The sequence below is a fragment of the Dreissena polymorpha genome, chromosome 2 (assembly GCF_020536995.1).
Source record: "Dreissena polymorpha isolate Duluth1 chromosome 2, UMN_Dpol_1.0, whole genome shotgun sequence".
Taxonomy (NCBI): domain Eukaryota; kingdom Metazoa; phylum Mollusca; class Bivalvia; order Myida; family Dreissenidae; genus Dreissena; species Dreissena polymorpha.
In genome coordinates, this window is record NC_068356.1 from 42,036,126 (window position 1) to 42,059,711 (window position 23,586).

At 36.2% G+C, this 23,586-nt stretch overlaps 2 protein-coding genes across 3 annotated transcripts in view; both read left to right on the forward strand.

The window, feature by feature from the left end:
* The window catches only part of LOC127866779 (mitochondrial dicarboxylate carrier-like), a 157,059-nt gene extending 135,518 nt beyond the window's left edge, over positions 1-21,541 (forward strand). Inside the window, exon 9 of one of the 2 annotated variants that reach the window (XR_008043101.1) lies at positions 19,773-21,541. The gene's annotated coding sequence lies outside the window, so the exon portion shown is untranslated. Of the gene's footprint in view, positions 1-19,370 lie in introns of both variants that reach the window. The other variant, XR_008043100.1, reaches the window with a different exon arrangement.
* On the forward strand, positions 6-18,566 carry LOC127866778 (mitochondrial dicarboxylate carrier-like). Its single transcript, XM_052407583.1, has 8 exons — positions 6-235; positions 6,235-6,351; positions 7,585-7,745; positions 8,401-8,442; positions 11,545-11,755; positions 13,654-13,734; positions 14,146-14,202; positions 17,213-18,566. Exons 1-8 carry the CDS (start codon positions 131-133, stop codon positions 17,318-17,320), a joined length of 882 nt encoding a protein of 293 aa, XP_052263543.1. The 5' UTR covers positions 6-130; the 3' UTR covers positions 17,321-18,566.
* Positions 21,542-23,586: the final 2,045 nt, after the last annotated feature.

Here is a 23,586-nt window from a genome sequence, read left to right on the forward strand (position 1 = left end):
CAGCCGGGCACAAGACTAATCGACCTTCACATTGTTCAATGACCCTGTGTTTACAGCATTAGGTGCCGACCTTATTCACGTCTTCAATGCTTGATCACGTATTCTTAGTCAGTTAGCCACTTTAGAAATAATGACAGCAACAGTGGACAAGACCAAACGAATTGAAAGATGGTATTTTGGTGGCGTTGCCAGCGCTATGGCAGCCTGTTGCACCCATCCGCTAGATCTCCTCAAGGTCTGTACATTAATTTGCAAATTGTTTTTCCATCTGAACTGCTCTTAAATGTGGAATGTAGGGCTACATTCACTGATAAGATGGACAAGTTAACATTTCGTGTCAAACTTAAGTTGTATTAATTATAAATTGTTGCATGTTTACATTTGTAAGTTGTTGTAAACAGTGTACACAGATTTAAAAGACTGTTGTAATTAAGTTGTTTGGGTTTTCAGGACCTTGAATAGTCCTGGACTTAGTCCATAAAGATGTACTCCCAGAGCCTTTGATAATTTTTGCTATGGCGGTTCTGGGAGTCCATAAGCACCCCTTCATGAACACAAGCACAGATTTGCGCACAGATTTCGTATGCATCACTAAACAGATGTAGTTCGCTACCAATTAAGGAAAGTGATGAATAAACTTAAAAAACACATAAAATTTACCTGAATATACCCTACGGAGGTTATCCTTTGCATGCAACCTAAAAAACACAACGATATTTCAACACACTGTTCTTGCTGACATTTTCATTTTAAAATTTCGAACAGTGTAAATATTCGATGACTGTTCAACATCGTTATCGACGAAGCTAAATCAAATATCTTGATGTGCAAAAGATTGGTTTACTGCGACCTTATCGAATTAGCAACACATTTTGTCCACAACATAACAACAGTTCCCAAAATGATGGACAGAGCGTACGAAAGAATAACAAAGTAAATAAAAAGCAATTATTTCTTGCTTTAATGGTACATTTTGCCTGATTTTGTGCATTAGACAGATAAACGTTAATAAGTGTTTGCTTTATCAGTGTACCATAGCCTTTGCAGCGATGATACAATTTTGCACCTTTGGACGCATTGCAAATCGCAGCAACCCTTTGGGTTATAAAGGTTATATGAGAGTTGAATTATTGCAACTAGTCCTTGGCAATTAACGAAATTGTCCAAGCTATATCCTCGATTACCGTAAATTCGCAACCTTAACATTTAATGTCAATATAAAAATAATAACACATAAAACAACGATAACAAACACAAACCTTTTAAAATAAATTCATTCCTCGCTGATTTGTTTGATTATGATTTCCACGCAATGTTCAATATTGTTGACATAAGTGTAAAGCGTCAACCATTTTGTTTTACTACCCTTGATTCGCGGGTATGACGTCATACAAAAATTCATTGCAATGTCGAGTAAATAGGCCAAGCTAACTTATTTCTAACAGTTCAAATTGGTTTCTGGTGCAAATGAAACATTTAACAAAAAAGTTAAACACGAAATAACAATAAAATATTAACATATGAACAGGGTAAATTGCACGGAAAATGGGTGCAGCTTCCATACTTACTGTGTCTGGGTGCATTTTTTGCAAGACCGAATAACGTAATGTATTTTTAGGCACTCTGTATAATTTTGAGACTCTTAGAATGGACACATTCTCCTCCCTAACAGTTTTGTTAGCATTTATCAAGGCAGTCGGTGAATTAAGCATATACTTCTTGCGACAATGCTTAGGGATGGCCTTAAAATCAAAAAAAGAAATAAACATTAGCTGAATTTCCATGGTCTAAGAAACAAACAATAAATCGTGTGTTGGCATTATTAATGTTTTTGAAGCGTAACATTTCCATAAATGGCAGTGCTACTACAACAGAAGACGAAAACAAAAAATCGTGATATCTGATTTTTACTTAATATATATGAAATTAGATGGTCGGATATAATTGGTGTTAAGAAAATATGGTTGTTTTGTAAATTGTCCCCTACCGGTGAAACCGGAGGGGACTTATGGTTTGCACTCCATCTGTCTGTCAGTCTGTCTGTCGGTCAGTCAGTCCGTCACACTTTTCTGGATCCTGCGATAACTTTTAAAGTTCTTAATATTTTTTCATGGAACTTGAAACATGGATAGATGGCAATATGGAGATTATGCACGTCATTTCATTTTGTGCCTACGTCAAAAATTCTGGTTGGTATGGCAACAAATAAAAAAATAAAAATTTTTTACTGACAATGGTGGAGTTTCACCGGTAACGGACCATATTGCTTGGCAATCTCTTGCTGATTGTAATTCACACTTTTTACTTGTTTCGAATGCAATATTTTTCACAAATCTTCAATCATTCCAATTGAGTAAACATTCATTTGCATATCGCCACGATCACACATGCACAGAAACAAATCTGGGTACCAGTCACGTGTCGAAAACAACATCCGCGAATCTAGGTCAGTCGCAAATTTAGGTGAGTCGACGATACATGTACTACTTGCCAAAATGTTGGCGTCCGCATAATGCTCTTGTTAAGGTAATAATGCAACATTTCCATTTAAATTATGTGTTTCTAATACAGGTATTCAATTGAAACTTCACAAATGTGTTGGCGTCATTTTGTAATGTCACTGAAAAAGTGTGTTTCATGACAATCACATGTAATTTAGCAGAATAATGCCCCCTTTTTGGACTGAATAATTTATTTTATCTCAAAATCACTGAATTCAACTGAAACTTTACATATGTGTTTGCAGTTTTTGTGTAAGATCACTGACCAAGTTCCGTACACTGACTGCCATTCAGTAAAATTATGCCACCTTTTTATATTGAAAAATTGTATTAAGGTCATCATTTAACATCTCCATATCACTGTTCCTACTACAGGTATTCAACTAAAACTTAAAATGTGTGTTCCGGGTCTTTGTGGGAGGACAATGACCAAGTTCCATAACTGTGACCTACTATTTAGCATAATAAAGCTCCATTCTTGATCTTACATAGTTGATTATGGTATAAACGTGCAACGCCAACATATGACTGTCTTTACTGTTATATATATATACACACAAGAGTTCGGGGACAATGTGTTAGGTCACTGACAAAGTGCAATAATTATGTTCTATAATTTAGCACAATTATGGCTTTTTTATACTTGTAAGTCAGGTTAGCATTTGCGTGCAACAACTCCCTATGAAATAAAACTTAAATAAATCTGTATTTGTTTTATACACAGTCATTATAAACAGACACTGACCAAGACCCAATTATGCCCCCTGTTGTCATTAGAAAAGTCCTTAGTTTTAAGGTGTGCTTGCAAGTAGAATTTATTCAACTTCAAATATGTTGTTGTGGTCATAGTTTCAGGTGACTGACAGAAAATGTACATTATACTATCAAAGTGGAAGAATAATTGATTGCGCTTTCTAGGGACAGTTTTTGTATCTAAACCAAACATTTGAATAACCTTGTAATCATATATATTTAAGTTAAATCAACAATGTTACCATTCAAATACACAGTCATTGCGTACACAGCCATGTTATCGTGAGGGAAGTAAAAGTGTTAAGGCAGACTGGCACTGGCATTTATCAACCCACACACTATCTGCAAGCCATTAGTGGAAGGGGGAGGGAGCTGAGAATAAAAAATCCATATAAGAATTTGGGGGATATTCATACCTGTAGTAAAGGGCAAAAAACAGATTACTGACATACATGTATGCAAACAGACACTTCAATGTCCATCATAAACTTTAAGGATGATACACATTGGTTATTTTGTCAAAGACATGGTCTGCAATGTCTTGTTGAAGTATTTTATATGTTGTACTGTAAAATAGTCAGGTTTCATATTGGATACTTACCGGTTGTTAAAATTAATAGAACAAAGATGATAAGTTTTTGTACTTGGAAGCAAAGATGTGTGAGTGAGTACAGAATTTCCAAGCGCCAGTTAGAATGTTCAATCACTAGTCCCTCAGGGCAATTTGCATTTGGGGGAATTGTACTACCTGTACTTTATTACAACGATTTTTTTGTTTCCTTATAAAGTACCAGACAATGGCACTTTCCCAATTAGGAAAAAAATACAAATTTCCCAATTGCTCTCAACAAAAATCCAAATTGAAGGTTTAAAAAACAAAAAAATTCTTTATAAATAAAATGCAACATTAAGTTAGTTTCCCTATGTAGCTCTATGACTTGAACCTTACTAGTAAATAAAATATTGACAACTTGGCAACATTTAGTTATCAATTTTAAAGTATTTGGGTACACAAATCACATACACCAATTTCCCAATTTGGAGACTTCACAACGCAAATTTTCACAATTTCTGTTGTTTTTTCGCGCAAATTGTTTTCCTATTGGCTGGTACTGGTACGTTTCCCAATTGATGATTTAATATAACAGTTTCAATTACTTGTCATGCTTAATATTGAAAGGCTATGCCATAGATAAGAAAATGACCTAGATAATTATGTTAACAGAAATTGACCTTTTAAAACTAATTTATAATATACTCTCTGTTATCAGTGATGTGTTTTTAAGAGTGACAGACAACTAAAAAACTTTTAAACCAAAGTCTGAACATCAGGGGATAAAAAATATTACAAGACTGCACTAGTAGAACTGCGGGATAGTGGCCTTTAAACATTTTCTCTCGTCCTGCAAACACATACAGTCATCCTTGAAATGTGTGTGAAAAACAAAAGTCAACAGGCTGTTATGACTTATAAAGTTTCTAATATCACTGCTGAAATTTATTTACTCCGATTTTTATTTGATTATATTTTAATCTTCGTGAACACTTGGTTTGATTGCTAACAGACTTTTTAGTTTTCTTTTTTCCTTTTTTTGTTTGTTTGTTATCTGTTAGGGACCTTTCAACCCCCTTAAAAGAACGTGCCTTTGTCTCGCATTTTGTAGACAGGTTTTAAAACAACCTCATGGTTAGATAATGCTATGAAGAATCATCATTTACGGGGGGATGCAGTCTGATTGTTCACTTTCATATTCTACACCCACAGTTTGCACGGAAATACAATATTGAAAATGACAACTCTCAGTTCAATCAAGTTCTACATTTGGAATTGATATGCTTTTAGAAATGGTATATAATTTAATGAAAAATGTTCTTACTGGTCATAAAATACATGCTTAAATATCAGGTTTATTTTTACTTGTCCTGAAGGAAGAGAGCATTTGGGAACTTCATTCGTCCTATCAATACGAGCAAACAAGTGGAACTTTTTCCCCTTTACATGATTTTATACGTTGCATTCTAAACACTCGGGCATCACCATGAATGGTATTACTTAACAACAAAATCAGTAAAATTGATACAGTCCTTCTTGAGGAAACTCATGAGAATCATTTTAATAGCGAGTCACAATTGAAACTATCAAAACATATCTAAGATACAATGCAAGACTTCTACATTAATCTTCATTGGTGTATTGATATTAATAAGGAGAACTGCCATGCTTAAGAACTTTAACCCTTTACTTTTCTTAAATAAACGTAATTGCCTTTTGTTGTTTTATGTATGATGGAACATTTTAGGGCTTTACCTCAGATGCGGTTCAACATTTCAACATGAAACTTCATGGGTGTGTAGTAAACAATTGGAAGAAGTGCCATGCACAAGAACCTTAACCCTGCTCTTTCTTAACTAAGAGTTATTGCCCTTTGTTGTTTTTGTATGATGTAACTTTTCAAGGCTCTATCACAGATACACTTCAAGATTTAAACATGAAATTTCAATGACGTATAGAAATAAGATATCAATGAGGATAATCACAATGTTTAAAAACATTTCCTTACACTTAATTATGTTGTATGATTATAGCACATATAAAGGGATTTGCACCCATTAATAAACACAATTTATTTGGCTGGGGATATCAATTCAACGAATTTGCTTGTTTTATTGTTGAGTCTGCTAACGCTAAACTAGATATAGCTATGTTGAAAAAAAGTGTATTTGCATCCAATTTGGTATTCTGAGCCTGTACAGGCTTTATCATCTATCGATTTCATCTCCATGTACTATTACGAGTTGAACCTTAGCTAATGTTACAAACACACTTAATCTGAATTTGATAGTATTTGTATGCAACATTCTGCAACTTTATTGCCCTATTTTAGTCAAAATGATGCCAGCAATCCATATGGCAGCAACCCCATTACCTAATTATTGGGGAAAATACCTCTACATTTGTACATTTCTCTTTGAATTTCAGGTGCACATACAAACACAGCAAGGGAAGTTGAGCCTATTTTCAATGGCTAAAAAATTGTTCAAAACTGATGGTGTTCTAGGGTTCTACAATGGCTTATCAGCCTCGGTCATGAGACAGGTGAGAACGCTACAAATAATATGAGCGGCATTCTGGACAAACGGGTCTTTATGCAAAAAGTAGAGTGTCTTTGCAGATTAGAGAAAGAATAATGTGTTATAAGTTTGTGGAGCTACCCGCTTCTTCATTTCTCAAGCAATTTAATTGAAGCTTGTAATATGTCATCATCATAAAGTGGACATGTGCATGACACTTTTTTCTTGTGCAGTGATCAACATCAAACCGAGTTATATGCCCTTGAACTTTGCCATTTTTATGTCATGAATTATAAAATACTCTGACTTCATGGAGTAACAACTTCCACATTTGACATTATCTATGAAATTCAAAATATGTCATCTCCATGAAGTTCAGATGTGCAAGACACATTCTTCTAACGCAGTGAGCCTTTGAACTTAGCCAAAGGCATGGCTGGAACGCTGGTGACAAAGAGGGGTATTTTTTGTCACTTTTGTGACAAACCTATAATTTAATTGCAAAAATGCACATCAGATTGTTGGAATCATAATACAGATGTAATGTTCATTTTATTGACCAAAAATAAGTTTTGTAATTTTAGCTTGACTTTTTTTATGTCCCCGGATCGAATGATTGGGGGTATATTGTTTTTGGCCTGTTTGTCTGTCATTGTATGTGTGTATCCCAAAACTTTAACCTTGGTAATAACTTTTGCAATATTGAAGATAGCAACTTGATATTTGGCATGCATGTGTATCTCATGGAGCTGCACATTTGTTAGTGGTGAAAGGTCAAGGTCATCCTTCAAGGTCAAAGGTCAAATATATTTCTTCAAACCGCAGTAGGGGCATTGTGTTTCACAGCTCTTGTTTAAACCACAAAATTGTGAATCAGAATAATTAATTGTTTACTTGTCAGTCGACCATGACAATTTTTTTTAAATTATGCTCTCATAGTTTTTGCAATAATATTGCTACAATTTCACTACATTTTATTTTTTTCATAAACTTATTTCATAGTCATAATTCTAATAAGCAGACACAGAAGATCACTGTTAATTTGAACAGGGCTAAACCAAATTCTATGTTATTTCAAAGTTTCAGTCCCAATTTGGGCTTTCATAAGATTAAATAGTTTTTAAATAATCCTCATTTCAAAGACTTTCTCAGTCCTGTTGACTTTGAATTAATGAGGTTCAACTGTACTTCAAAAACACTGCATTTATTTTAATTTCCTTATCATAAATGTTTCTTTTCAAATTGTACTGATTTGTAGTTGACCTATTCAATGACGCGGTTTGCAGTATATGATTTTGGTCGTAAGTCACTGACACGAGATAGAAGAGCAATGCCATTCTATGAGAAAGTTGGCCTAGCTGGTTTGGCTGGGGCCATGGGAGGATTTGTGGGAACACCTGCTGATATGATCAATGTCAGGTAAATAATTTTATAAGACAACCAAAAGTTACAAAAGAGCTTGCAAAATAAATATTACGATTTAATGCAATGCTCTTAAGTTCATTTCCTGGATAGAACCAGGAGAAAATATAAAGAAAGCAGCAGGGATCCAACCCATGATCTCCTGGCTGCTAGGGAGACAATATTATCACTACACCACACAGGCCTCTTATTTAACCCTTTGCATGCTGTGAAAATTGTCGTTTGCTAAAATGTTGTCTGCAGAATTTCTAAAATTTGCATTTTCTTCTATTTTTTTCAAAGAATACTATCAGAATAGCAAACAGTTTGGATCCTGATGAGACGCCACGTTCTGTGGCGTCTCATCTGGATCCAAACTGTTTGCAAAGGCCTTTAAAATTCGGTTCCCGCACTGAAAGGTTTAAAGTAAAAAATAATTCAAGTCATGTGTTCACCCTTAAGATTTGTTAATTTATTGGGTAATGCTATTTAAAGTACTTATATTTTCAAATCATTTTAAAGTCATATTTAATTGATTTAAGGTTTTGAGCAAGTTATATCAATGTTAATGTAATTAAAGTACAATTGATATTATATTTTAATGTATTTAAAATCTTTAAATACTGTATCTGAATATGAATCTGTTCTCAAACCTTGTTTTCACTCCTTCTAGAATGCAAAATGATGTGAAGTTACCCCCAGAACAGAGAAGAGCGTATGTACATTTTTAACCAGGTTTTCCGAAGGAAAAAACTGGTTATTAGATTGGCGAATGCTGGCGGGCTGGCTGGCTGGCTGGCGGGCTGGCTGGCTGGCTGGCTGGCGGGCGGAACAAGCTTGTCCGGGCCATAACTATGTCGTTCATTGTCAGATTTTAAAATCATTTGGCACATTTGTTCACCATCATTGGACGGTGTGTCGCGCGAAATAATTACGTCAATATCTCCAAGGTTAAGGTCACACTTTGAGTTCAAAGGTCAAAAATGGCCATAAATGAGCTTGTCCTGGCCATAACTATGTCATTCATTGTGAGATTTTAAAATCATGTGGCACATTTGTTCACCATCATGGTACGGTGTGTCGCACGAAAGAATCACGTCAATATCTCCAATGTCAAGGTCGCCACGACTAAAAATATATTTATTTATTTTTAAACAAACTTACAAAGGGGTTTAATTTTGTTTGTTCATTTCAAAAGTTCAGTTTGAGTTTTCTCCCTTTATCAGATTTTTTTTTCACAATGAAAACCTGGTTTTGTGACAATTTTGTCCCTTGTTGTATAATAAAATCATTAATCTTTTTAGGTCTCTGTTTCTGGTACACTATTACAAAGTGTTCACAGATTGGTTCCCAATCAAATGTTATTGTATATAAGTCTTGTGTCTAATATCTCTAAATATTTGCATCAATTAATTTTATTAAAATTATGATACCAGATACTTAACTCTTTTTTATGCCCCCGGTAGGGTGGTATATAGCAGTTGAACTGTCCATCAATCCGTCGATCCGAAAACTTTGACATTGGCCATAACTTTTGCAATATTAAAGATAGCAATTTGATATTTTGCATGCATGTCACATTGTGTATCTCATGGGGCTGCACATTTTGACTGGTGAAAGGTCAAGGTCATCCTTCAAGGTCAAAGGTAAAAAAAAACAAATCCAAGAGAAGGAATAAGCTTTAAAGGGAGAAAATTTATATTTATCATTTGGCAGGTACAGATCATTTTTCAAGGGAAATAATATTTGTATGTCCCCCTTCGAAGAAGAGGGGGTATATTGTTTTGCACATGTCGGTCGGTCTGTTGGTAGGTCGGTCCGTCCACCAGATGGTTTCCGGATGATAACTCAAGAACGCTTAGGCCTAGGATCATGAAACTTCATAGGTACATTGATCATGACTGGCAGATGACCCCTATTGATTTTCAGGTCACTAGGTAAAAGGTCAAGGTCAAAGTGACTCGAAATAGTAAAATGGTTTCCGAATGATAACTCATGAACGCTTAGGCCTAGGATCATAAACTTCATAGGTACATTGATCATGACTGGCAGATGACCCCTATTGATTTTCAGGTCACTAGGTCAAAGGTCAAGGTCACAGTGACACGAAATAATAGAATGGTTTCCGGATGATATCTAAAGAATGCTTACGCCTAGGATCACGAAACTTCATAGGTACATTGATCATGACTGGCAAATGACCGCTATTGATTTTTAGATCACTAGGTCAAAGGTCAAGGTTAAAGTGACTCGAAACAGTAAAATGATTTCCGGATGATAACTCGAGAATGATTACGCCTAGGATCATGAAACTTAATAGGTATATTGATCATGACTGGCAGATTACCCCTATTGATTTTCAGGTCACTAGGTCAAAGGTCAAGTCACAGTGACTCGAAACAGTAAAATGGTTTCTGGATGATAACTCAAGAATGATTAAGCCTAGGATCATGAAACTTCATAGGATCATTGATCATGATTGGCTTATGACCCCTATTGATTTTCAGGTCACTAGGTTAAAGGTCAAGGTCACAGTGACTCAAAACAGTAAAATGGCTTCAGGATGATAACTCAAGAATGATTACGCCTAGGATCATGAAACTTCATAGGATCATTGATCATGACTGGCAGATGACCCCTATTGATTTCCAGGTCACTAGGTCAAAGGTCAAGGTCACAGTGACTCAAAACAGTAAAATGGTTTCCGGATGATAACTCAAGAATACTTACGCCTAGGATCATGAAACTTCATCGGTTCATTGATAATGACTGGCAGATGACCCCTAATGATTTCCAGGTCACAAGGTCAAAGGTCAAGGTCACAGTGACTCGAAATAATAAAATGGTTTCCGGATGATATCTAAAGAATGCTTACGCCTAGGATCATAAAACTTCATAGGTAAATTAATGATGACTGGCAGATGACCCCTATTGATTTTCAGGTCACTAGGTCAAAGGTCAAGGTCACAGTGACAAAAAACATATTCACTCAATGGCTGCCACTACAACTGACAGCCCATATGGGGGGCATGCATGTTTTACAAATAGCCCTTGTTTAAAGGGATATAATAAAAGACTAAATAAATCAAAGTGGCACAGTAGGGGGCATTGTGTTTCTGACAAACACATCTCTTGTTTCACTTAAATTCAAAAATGGTTTATAGCAAAATTTTATGACAACTGCTGTGTTTTTTTGTTAAATATCTGGTCTGGTATTTGGCCCCACTCCCAAAGAAAAAAGGTGTATATTTTTCCCAAATGGGACCTAGAAATTTCCAAATGAATGTTTCAAAAAAACATTTTTTGGGGGATTTTAACATTGTGTTCATCTCCCATCCAGCTATATAAGTTCAACCTTAGAAAATATAATACTGAAAACACTTTTATTCTCAATTCTGAAGCATTTGTTACCAAAACAACAACACTAGTTTCCCAATTTAAGTGCAAATGCCACAAATTTTCCCAATCCAAAAGGACCCAGCCCTATTCCCAAAATGGTGAAAAAAATACTGGACTGATACTAGTAACCAAAATTCTCATAAAACATATATTATAGGAATGAGTTTGCGTACCAGTATTTTATTTCAGGTGCGAATATCATAACATGAGCCTCACTGAGAAATAGGTGCTTAATGCCTGTGTGTTAAGTGTCATCCCTGATAAGCCTGTGCAAAATCCCAGATTAGCCTTTGCAGTTTGCACAGGCTAATCAGTTACGATTCTTTCCACCTAAACTAGATGATTGCTAAGAAGAGGCTATATTTGTGCAATAAGCCCTTTTATCTCAGGACGAGGCTCATGTCTATTTAATTTTCAGATACAAACATGCCATAGACGGGCTTGTTCGAGTAATCAGAGAAGAAGGACCTCTAAAACTCTTCAACGGAGCTACTATGGCTACCACCCGAGCAGTGTGTGTCACTGTGGGGCAGCTCGCGTGCTATGATCAGATTAAAGGAATGCTGCTTGGCACTCCACTGTTTAAGAAAGACAATGAGATGTTACATTTTGCATCAAGTTTTACTGCAGTGAGTTTTTTTATACCCCCACAAACGAAGTTAAAGGGGGTATATAGGAGTGAACTTTTCTGTCGGTCGGTCGGTCTGTCTGTCGGTCCGTATTAAGTGTGTGCTCTCTAATTCAAGTAGTTTTCATCCGATCTTCACCAAACTTGGTCAGAAGTTGTATCTATATGATGTCTAGGCCAAGTTCGACATGGGCCTTGCCGGGTCAAAAACTAGGTCACAGGGTCACTTAGTGCGTTTTAAACATTCAGCATGTTGTCCGCTCTCTAATTCAAGTAGTTTTCATCCGATCTTCACCAAACTTGGTCAGAAGTTGTATCTAGATGATCTTTAGGCCAAGTTCGAACATGGGCCTTGCCGGTTCAAAAACAAGGTCACGGGTTCACTTAGTGCGTTTTTTAACATTCAGCATGGTGTCCGCTCTCTAATTCAAGTAGTTTTCATCCGATCTTCACCAAACTTGGTCAAAAGTTGTATCTAGATGATCTTAAGGCCAAGATCGAACATGGGCCTTGCCAGGTCAAAAACTAGGTCACGGGGTCACTTAGTGCGTTTTTTAACATTCAGCATGGTGTCCTCTCTCTTATTCAAGTAGTTTTCATCTGATCTTCACCAAACTTGGTTAGAAGTTTTATCTAGATGATCTGAAGGCCAAGTTCGAACATGGGCCATGCCAGATCAAAAACTAGGTCACAAAGTCACTTAGTATGTTTTACACATTGAGCATGGTGTCCACTCTCTATTTCAAGTAGTTTAAAACGATCTTCACCACACTTAGTCAGAAGTTGTAACTAGATGATGTGTAGGTCAAGTTCGCACATGGGCCATGCCGGGTCAAAAACTAGGTCACGGGGTCACTTAGTGTGTTTTAAATCTCACCATGTTGTCCGCTCTCTAATTCAAGTAGTTTTTATCCAATCTTCACCAAAATTGGTAAGAAGTTGTATCTTGATAATGTCTAGGGCAAGTTTGAATATGGGTCATGCCGGGTCAAAAACTAGGTCACGGGGTATCTTAGTGCGTTTTAAACCTCACCATGTTGTCCGCCCTCTAATTCAAGTAGTTTTCATTCAATCCTCACTAAACTTGGTCACAAGTTTTATCTAAATGATCTCTAGGACAAGTTTGAACATGGGCCATTCTGGGCCTAAAACTAGGTCACGGGGTCACTTAGTGCGTTTTTTAACGTTCAGCATGGTGTCCGCTCTCTTATTAAAGTAGTTTACATCTGATCTTCACCAAACTTGGTCAGAAGTTTTATGGAGATGATCTTAAGGCCAAGTTAGAACATGGGCCTTTCTGGGTCAAAAACTAGGTCAAGGGGTCACTTAGTGTGTTTTAAAAATTGTGCATGGTGTCCGCTGTTTTTTGTTAAGACAAAATGCAAAATATTATGTGTCAATGCGGCATGTGGGGGTATTCGTCACGTCTGTGACAAAGCTCTAGTTGTCTCAGATTGTATCTGTATACATTTATGGAAAATGTACATGAACAGTGAAGTCTCTAAAAATGTAAATATTGTGTCTTTTTAGGTCTCACATGACTTTCCAAGAGTTATAAAAAAGTATTTTGCAAAAATTATTCCAGCAGTAACATATGCTTTCTTTTAAATAGATTTTTAATCATATATCAGATTTAAAAATGTCAATGTGTCAGAAAAGGCCCAAGGTTGAAGCTATAGGTTTGCTCATAATATTTAATGTTGAGTTACTGACTGATTCATTATTGCAAAATTGTAACTTCTTACATCTACAGAATTTTTGACGCAAGCAGATGTACGAATAAACAAACATAAAGAGACAGTAGTTTGTTTTGTGTGATTTCTTCTAGCCTGATCTATTCATTTGATGGTAGTCCAAGTAATTACATGAATACTCTGAAAATCTGCCTGTCTTTTGCAGGGAGGTATTGCTACACTTTTAACAATGCCCCTTGATGTGATGAAGACGAGAATGATGAATGCCCCTCCTGGTACATATTCGGTAGGTCTTCATCTTGTTGAATCAACATTTAAGGCTTTCCTTTTTAGCTCACCTTGACACAACATGCTCTTGGTGAGCTTTCATGATCACCCATTGTCTGTTGTTCATCGTCAATGCTTACCTTGAGGCCACATTTATTGCCCAATCGTATTCAAACTTGGTAAGAGCTTTTGTTTAAATCTGGGGCAGGTGGTTTCAGGAACTAGGTCATGAGATAAAATAAAACAAAAAGCTTGTAACCTTTATAGCAGTCACACGTTTTCCCCATTAGTCATGATTTGTTCTCAGAATATGTTTTTAGCTCACCCGACCCTTTTACTTAAGTTTAGTAAACAGAACACATTTCATTGTAATAAACAGTCAAAGTTAACTGGTGAACACTTTTACCAAGATTGTATTTTTGTATTTTAGAGTATCTTTGCCTGTTTCAAAGATATTGCTGTCAATGGGCCTCAAGGCTTCTTCAAGGTAAGTAAACTACTTCAAGATTTACTGTTCTCTGTTAGTGTTAAATGGTAATATTAAATAAAAGGCCAGTTTTTTTTGCACCCGGTAGGGTGGCATATAGCAATTGAAATGCCAGTCCGTCAGTCAGTGTGTCTGTCTGTCCGTCCGTCCGAAAACTTTAATGACCATAACTTGTTCAATATTGAACGTATATTGATATTTGGCATGCATGTGTATCTCATGGAGCTAAACATTTTGAGTGGTGAAAGGTGAAGGTCAAAGTCATCCTTCAAGGTGAAATTGTCAAATATATGGCGTCTGTCCATCCGTCCGAAAACTTTAACATTGGCCATAACTTTGTCAATATTTAAGATAGCGACTTGATATTTTGCATGCATGTGTATCTCATGGAGCTGAACATTTGGAGTGGTGAAAGTTGAAGGTCATGGTCATCCTTCAAGGTCAAATGTCAAATATATGGCGTCTGTCCGCCCCTCCTAACACTTAAACATTGGCCATACATTTTTAGCTCGGCTGTTTTCGGAGAAAACCCGAGGTATTGTCATAGCCAGCTCGTCGTCCTACGTCGGGGTCGTTCTAAAACCTTTACATTTTGTTAAGGTTTTGAACATTGGCTCTTAAATCAAAGTGCTTTAACCTACAACTTTGAAACTTCACATGTAGCTACACCTTGATGAGTTCTACATGCCACACCCATTTTTGGGTCACTAGGTCAAAGGTCAAGGTCACTGTGACCTCTAAAAAAAAAAAAATCTGACAAGCTTTCATTTATTAAAAACTGCACCCGCAGCAGAGCGTGGCACACGTTATGCGGTGCTCTTGTTCAATATTTAAGATAGCTACTTGATATTTTTCATGCATGTGTATCTCAAAGAGCTGCACATTTTGAGTAGTGAAAGGTGAAGGTCAATGTCATCCTTCAAGGTCAAATGTCAAATATATATTGGGTCTGTCCGTCCGTCCGAAAAGTTTAACATTGGCCACCACTTTTTCAATATTGAAGAGAGCAACTTGATATTTTGCATGCATGTGTATCTCATGGAGCTGCACATTTTGAAAGGTGAAAGGTCAAGGTCATCCTTCAAGGTCAAATATATGGCATCTGTCTGTCCGTCCAAAAACTTTTAACTTTCACCATAACTTTTTTATGCCCTTGAAGGGTGCATATATATAGTTTTTTAACTGTCCGTCTGTCTGTTTGTCAGTCAGTCCGTCCGTTTGTCCGTCCGTCCGCCCCAAAACTTTAACATTGCCCATAACTTTTGCAATATTGAAGATATCAACTTGATATTTGGCATGCATGTGTATCTTATGGAGCTGCACATTTTGAGTGGCGAAAGGTTAAGGTCAAAGTCATCCTTCAAGGTTAAAGGTCAAGGTCAAAGGTCAAATTTTGCAATATTGAAGATAGTAATTTGGCATGCATGTGTATCTCATGGAACTGCACATTTTGAGTGGTGAGAGGTCAAGGTCAAAGGTCAAATTTTGCAATATTGAAGATAGCAACTTGATATTTGGCATTCATGCATATCTCATGGAGCTGCACATTTTGAGTGGTGAAAGGTCAAGGTCATCCTTCAAGGTGAAAGGTCAAGGTCAAAGGTCAAATTTTGCAATATTGAAGATAGTAACTTGATATTTGGCATGCATGTGTATCTCATAGATCTGCAAATTTTGAGTGGTGAAAGGTCAAGGTCAAAGATCAAATTTTGCAATATTGAAGACAGTAACTTGATATTTGGCATTCATGCATATCTGATGGAGCTGAACATTTTGAGTGCTGAAAGGTCAAGGTCATCCTTTAAGGTCAAAGGTCAAATTTTGCAATATTGAAGATAGCAACTTGATATTTTGCATGCATGCGAATCTCATGGAGCTGCACATTTTGAGTGGTAAAAGGTCAAGGTAATCATTCAAGGTCAAAGGTCAAATTTTGCAATATTGAAGATATCAACTTGATATTTGGCATGCATGCGTATCACATGGAGCTGCACATTTTGAGTGGTGAAAGTTCAAAGTAAAGGTCATCTGTCAAGGTCAAAGGTCAAAATTTTGCAATATTGAAGATAGCAACTTGATATTTGGCATGCATGTGCATCTCATGGAGCTGCACATTTTGAGTAGTGAAAGGTCAAGGTCATCCTTCAAGGTCAAAGGTCAAATTTTGCAATATTGAAGCTAGCAACTCCATATTTGGCATGCATGCGTATTTCATGGAGCTGCACATTTTGAGTAGTGAAAGGACAAGGTCATCCTTCAAGGTCAAAGGTAAAATATATGGCTTCAAAGCGGCGCAGTAGGGGGCATTGTGTTTCACGAACACAGCTCCTGTTATAGCTCATGTGATCCTCATGCTGAACACAAATTCTGATGGTGATGACAATGATTATGATAATGATAGTGTTGTTTGTGTGTATAAATTGTAACATTGTCAAGGAATTTGACTTGCGTATTGCTTTGTCTAATGGTTGATTTAACACACCTCTTACACATTCAATATCAACACACCCATTCATTTGAGAAGTATAGTAATATAATACTATGTATTGTATTATATGCCTAATTTATATCTCAGTAATGAGCAATTTTCTTTGTTTAGTCTTCAGACCACCTTTACGATTATTCTAATAAAAATGATATAAAATTTATAAATATACTCTTATTATTCTTAATATTGTGTTGTTGATTATTATTAGTGTGTTATGATGTTTATTTTAGAATTTTATTGACTAAACACATTCCTATATGCATATGTCTGATATTATTGTCAGTGTCATTGCACATGAAAATCCAGAATGTAAACAATAACAATCAACTGGTCTACATTCATCAATTTTCCCTTCCATTTGTATAATAAAGGAATTGAACGTAACGCATTAAGTCTCGTTCTGAAATTCCATGCGTTGGCTGCTATCTAAAAATAGTAACAGTGGTAGTATTATGAAACTAGTCTACCAAAATGTAAGACCCATGGTAAGTATTTTATTCAATATGAGAGGCTGTCTTTCAGGGCTTCATGCCAGCGTTTGTACGACTGGGGCCTCATACAGTGCTAACATTCATGTTCCTAGAACAGATCAGGATGAACTTTGGAGACGACCCCCCACAGAAACACTAGTGTCATTCTTTTAGTGACCATTTTAGTTGTTTACATGCACAAACTTTTTGTATTGGTACATGTACATACATTGTATCATCAGAATGATTGATAGGCACTGATTGAGCGTGAAACTGCAGGGTTTTACATCAAAGTTAAATACTGTGTTGGTGGTCCCAAGTGCTCGTATGGTTAATATTTAGGGTTCCTTTCAGGGACAGGTTCCAATCATTTTACAACAAGCTCTACTTGCGTACATGTCTTTCTTTGGGGACAATTAAAAGATGGAATAAACAGATTCAGAGCATAATAAGGTGATGTTTTGTGAATAATTCTCATCAATGCAATAATAATTATCACAAGCAATCTTTTTAAGTACAGCCGTCTCAAACGTGTTTCACCAATTGGACACAAGTTAGACAAATAGACGGTTTGTGACCCATAATTTAGTGGTATTTGATGCAGAAAGTTGCATATGGTAATATTATATTCCTACGGATATTCTGACAGAAATGTTGGTGTATATTTGGTATCAAATACTTGGGACCAAAACATAAAACCGTAGCTCAAAGTGTGAATTCCATTTTTGTATTAACCGGTTGGAAAAAATGTAGGTACGAATACCAACATTAATGTACACAACATAATGATGTCCTCATGGCATAAATCATGTGTTGCATTGGGGACTGTTTCTGATGTTTGTCATGATAAAAAAGAATATAATAAATATTTTATGTTTGAGGTATTCCAATGGTTTGTATTGCACTTGTTTATAGTGTGAAATTGAATTTCATTTTCCCTGCAGGCTCTTGAAATATGTCACACAATCAACTGGTGTGATACAACCCTTTCAAACAAGACGGTCATGTAATATTCCATATGTATATAAAAGAGATACACGTGTTTTATGCTTGACCCTTGATGTATACCTGTAAATGGTTGTTTTAATCATACTATGTTAATGGTAATTGTAGAAGAAAATTTGACGGCAATAGACAGTATAATATGTAGAAGACTTTTAGTCATTTCACCTGAAAATAGATTTTCAGTTTTTCTAGTCATGTGACTCCCATTATAGCGATAGCACAAATCAGTTGTTTTACTTGCACATTTAAATACCAGTATCCTGTGTCAAACGTTAAGGATTGATTAATTTCTTGAAATCTAAGGTTAGATTTGCCTTCATGTTGTTGTTTAAATCTTACATCACTCAATATATTTAAGAGATTTATGTCTAAATCAAGATTTATTCCACTAAATAATTTTGTATTGAAAATACTACCTATTTTTACATGTATTTCATTTTTCTCTGCTGGTTTTATAACCATTAGTGATCACATCCATGCCTTTTATGGTTGTTTCCTGCAGGGTTTGTGTGTCTGAAACATTTTGGTGCATTTTATTGGGAACTATGTTGAGAGATGCGTTTTTAACTCACCTGAGCACAGCTTTTGTGATCACCTTTTGTCTGTCGTCCATAGTCAACATTCACCTTGTTATTTCTCTAGAGGCTACATTTATATTCCGATCTTCATGAAACTTGGTCAGAAGATTTGTTTTAATAATATCTTGAATGAGGTCTAAAATGGTTGTGATCTGTTGAAAAATACAACCGCCAGGGGACAAGGGATTTTTCCTTATACAACAATAGTAAAACCTTGTTTTGTTAACACTCTAGAGGCCACATTTATTGTCCAATCTTCATGAAACTTAGTCTGAAGAGTTGTCTCAATGATATCTTGGATGAATTCGAAAATGGTTCCGGTTTGTTGAAAAACATGCCCACCATTTTCCTTATATGGCTATAATAAAACCTTGATTTGTTAACACTCTAGAGGCCACATTTATTGTCCGATCATCATGAAACTTGTTCAGAACATTTGTTTTCATGATATCTTGAACAAGTTTGAAAAAGGTTTTGGATAATTGAAAAACGCGGCTGCCAAGGGGCTGGGCATTTTTCCTTATATGGCAAAAGTAAAACCTTGTTAACACTCTAAAAGTCACTGTTATAGTTCAATCTTCATGAACTTTGGTCAGAACATCTGATATCTTGCGCTGCGAAGAACAGTTCAATTCCTTTATTATGCTCCCCCAAAATTTATTTTGGGGGGAGCATATAGTTGCCGCCTCGTCTGTCCGTGTGTGTGTCTGTCTGTCGGTCCGTGCACATTTTTGTCCGGGCTATTTCTCAGCAACTAATGACCAGAATTCAATGAAACTTTATGGGAAGCTTCACTACCAAGAGGAGATGTGCATATTATCAGCGGGTTCTGGTCGGATGATTTTTCACAGAGTTATGGCCGTTTGAAATTTTCTATAAAAAAGTTCTTGTCCCCCCAACTACTGTGCTCTCAAGACATTTCCTTTTATCTGAATATATATTGCAATATTGTGACAAAAAAACTTAGGGGAGCATCACCCGTCTCCGACGGTTTCTTGTATCTCAGGTGAGCGACTTTGGGCCTTTGAGGTCCTCTTGTTTACCAGTATCATTACTGTACTGTCGACACTGTACTGTGTCAAAATCTGACTGCCAAAACCTTTTCTGTGGTGCTTGCATTTTGGGGAATAGGATTTTCTAAGAAATTGCATGACATATCTTTTTTATTCTAATTTTTCGTCAGAAGACATGTTCATCTTTCTGTTATTCTATACTTCAACAATCTGAAAAAAAGAAAAGGCAGGATAATTGCTTTAATTGGCTGTTTCATAATGAGACCCTATGAAAATAGAATTGATTCCACTTACCTTAATGAAAACCAGGAACTGGGTCTTCTGGGCCCACTTTTATAGAAAATCACTATGTAGGTGTGTTATTTTATTGATTGCACTTGTTTTAGCGGGAAAACGTGATATATATCATAATGTATCTTAATTGGTTTTCTACTATGTTTTAAGGTAAACATAATTCTTCAGGTAAAAAGAAGTGTATAAAATAGTATGAAAACCAGACTTTTGCATCTCACTGCATATCTGATAGTGTTTTAAGAACCCTTTAACGCGTCTTACAACTCATTTTTAGCTCATCTATTTTTTGAAAAAAAATTATGAGCTATTGTCATCACCTTGGCGTCGGCGTCCGGTTAAGTTTTGCGTTTAGGTCCACTTTTCTCAGAAAGTATCAATGCTATTTCATTCAAACTTGGTACACTTACTTACTATCATGAGGGGACTGGGCAGGCAAAGTTAGATAACTCTGGCCTGCATTTTGACTGAATTATGTGCCCTTTTTATACTTAGAAAATTGAAAATTTTGGTTAAGTTTTGCGTTTAGGTCCACTTTTTTCAGAAAGTATCAATGCTATTGCATTCAAACTTGGTACACTTACTTACTATCATGAGGGGACTGGGCAGGCAAAGTTAGATAACTCTGGCGTGCATTTTGACAGAATTATGTGCCCTTTTTATACTTAGAAAATTGAAAATTTTGGTTAAGTTTTGTGTTTAGGTCCATTTTATTCCTTAAGTATCAAAGCTATTGCTTTCATACTTGCAACACTTACTAACTATCATAAGGGGACTGTGCAGGCAAAGTAATGTAACTCTGACTGGCATTTTGACAGAATTATGTGCCCTTTTTATACTTAGAAAATTGAAAATTTGGTTATGTTTTGTGTTTAGGTCCACTTTATTCCTACAGTATCAAAGCTATTGCTTTCACACTTGCAACACTTATTAACTATCGTAAGGGGACTGTGCAGGCAAAGTTATGTAACTCTGACTGGCATTTGGACGGAATTATGGGCCCTTTATACTTAGAAAATTGAAAGTTTGGTTAAGTTTTGTGTTTTGGTCCACTTTGCCCCTAAAGTATCATAGATATTGCTTTCATACTTGGAACACTCGCAAACTATCATAAGGGTACAGTAAAAGGACAAGTTGCATAACTCTGGATGTCATTTTTACAGAATTATGGCCCTTTTTTGACTTAGTAACTTTGAATATATGGTTAAATTTTGTGTTTCGATCCACTTTACTTCTTAAGTATCAAGGCTATTGCTTTCAAACTTCGAATACTTTCATGCTATCATGAGGTTACTGTACCTGGCAAGTTGAATTTTACCTTGACCTTTGAATGACCTTGACTCTCAAGGTCAAATAATTAAATTTTACTAAAATTGCCATAACTTCTTTATTTATGATTAGATTTGATTGATACTTTGACAAAACTACTCTTACCTGACATACCACAATAGACTCCACCTAAACCATCGCCCGTGCCCCCCCCTTCCCCCCCCCCCCCCCCCGAATCCCCCCCCTATTTTTTTTTTTTTAAGATCATCTCACAAATTACTACCACACCCTCACACTATACCCCCCCCCCACCTCACCCCGCCCCCATTTTTTTTTTGAAACGATTAAAAAAAAAAAATATTTATTTTTATTATTTTATGTTTGAAATACCGTCCAACCATCGCACCCAAGAATCCCCACCCCCTTCCCCCCCCCACCCCCACCCCCCCCGATTTTTTTTTCCTTTATTTCGCATTGTTGGAAGATAATGTAATAAATGTCCACACCCCCACACAATGCACCCCTCTTCACTCCACCCCTCCCTCCTTTGTGATTGAAAATGAGAGTCCCTTCACCTTTAAAAAGAAAAAAAATAGATGAGCGGTCTGCACCCGCAAGGCGGTGCTCTTGTTATCACTTTTGCATGCAAACAAGTCTTTACGAGCTGTTAATCTTGTCTGTTTATTTGATTAACAAGCTAATTTTAGATTGCTTGTTACAAATCAAAGTACAGAAAATGCAAGCAAGATGGCTTATCATGTGTCATAATTAAATGTGTTTTTGGGGTATTTTGTAAATTAAAGTACTCTGTTGTATTTACCAACATGCAGGGCTTGGTTTGAGGGATATTTTATACATGTACCTTTGTAGCTGGTCTGTTGTATTCTATTACAATTGACATCATGGCTTTGATAAATTATTAGAAAAATGAAAGTTATGTATACAAGAGTGTGAGTTTTTCCCTTTGGTGCCATATTGGTATTTTTAAATTTTAGACCTTTTTTCTCACAGCAGAGAAGTAAATTTGTATGCTTTTATTTGTTAGTTATGTATGTGTGCTTAGAAATTTTAATAAATAAACATATTCTGATCAAGAGGGCTTTTTGCTTTGATTCTTGTATTGGAGTGTTATAAATATATGTGATGTTACTATGCACACAACCAATGATGATCCATATATTGACTATGATTGACTAGGTAAGGTTTAAGGCATGGACTACAGAGGGTTAGGTTTAAGGCATGGACTACAGAGGGTTAGGTTTAAGACATGGACTACAGAGGGTTAGGTTTAAGGCATGGACTACAGAGGGTTAGGTTTAAGGCATGGACTACAGAGGGTTAGGTTTAAGGCATGGACTACAGAGGGTAAGGTTTAAGGCATGGACTACAGAGGGTTAGGTTTAAGGCATGGACTACAGAGGGTTAGGTTTAAGGCATGGACTACAGAGGGTTAGGTTTAAGGCATGGACTACAGAGGGTTAGGTTTAAGGCATGGACTACAGAGGGTTAGGTTTAAGGCATGGACTACAGAGTCTCGCTTCACCACAATGGGAACAGGTTATATGAATGAGTGCCAATTGAACAATGTTTTATCAGCAAGTTAAATTTCCCCTGTATTTTAATAACCATTTTTAAGAATTAAAATCTGAATGCCTTTCAGTTTGATAAAAACAGTAAAAATTGTGAACAGTGATGAGTGTTTATAGCTTCACATTGCTTAAACAAGTTAGTTTACCCAAATGTTAGTTTATTACGCTTTTTAAGTCTACAAATTAGGTTGCATTTTATCATGTGCAGTAAGAAGCACCATGTCTATTCATGGCTCATATATTCTAGTGCAGTAAGAAGCACCATGCCCATTCATTGCTCATATATTCTAGTGCACTAAGAAGCACCATGTCAATGTATGGCTCATATATTCTAGTGCAGTAAGAAGCGCCATGTCCATTCATGGCTCATATATTCTAGTGCAGTAAGAAGCACCATGTCCATTCATGGCTCATATATTCTAGTACAGTAAGAAGCACCATGTCCATTCATGGCTCATATATTCTACTGCAGTAAGAAGCACCATGTCCATGCATGGCTCATATATTCTAGTACAGTAAGAAGCACCATGCCCATTCATGGCTCATATATTCTACTGCAGTAAGAAGCACCATGTCCATTCATTGCTCATATATTCTAGTGCAGTAAGAAGCACCATGTCCATTCATGGCTCATATATTCTAGTACAGTAAGAAGCACCATGTCCATTCATGGCTCATATA

Excerpts from the sequence above, each read along its gene's own strand:
- LOC127866778 (XM_052407583.1), top strand. The coding sequence starts at position 131 with ATGACAGCAACAGTGGACAAGACCAAACGAATTGAAAGATGGTATTTT. Across the intron at positions 6,352-7,584 it reads CAGCCTCGGTCATGAGACAG|TTGACCTATTCAATGACGCG; the intron begins GTGAGAACGCTA and ends ACTGATTTGTAG. Across the intron at positions 14,203-17,212 it reads GGCCTCAAGGCTTCTTCAAG|GGCTTCATGCCAGCGTTTGT; the intron begins GTAAGTAAACTA and ends GCTGTCTTTCAG.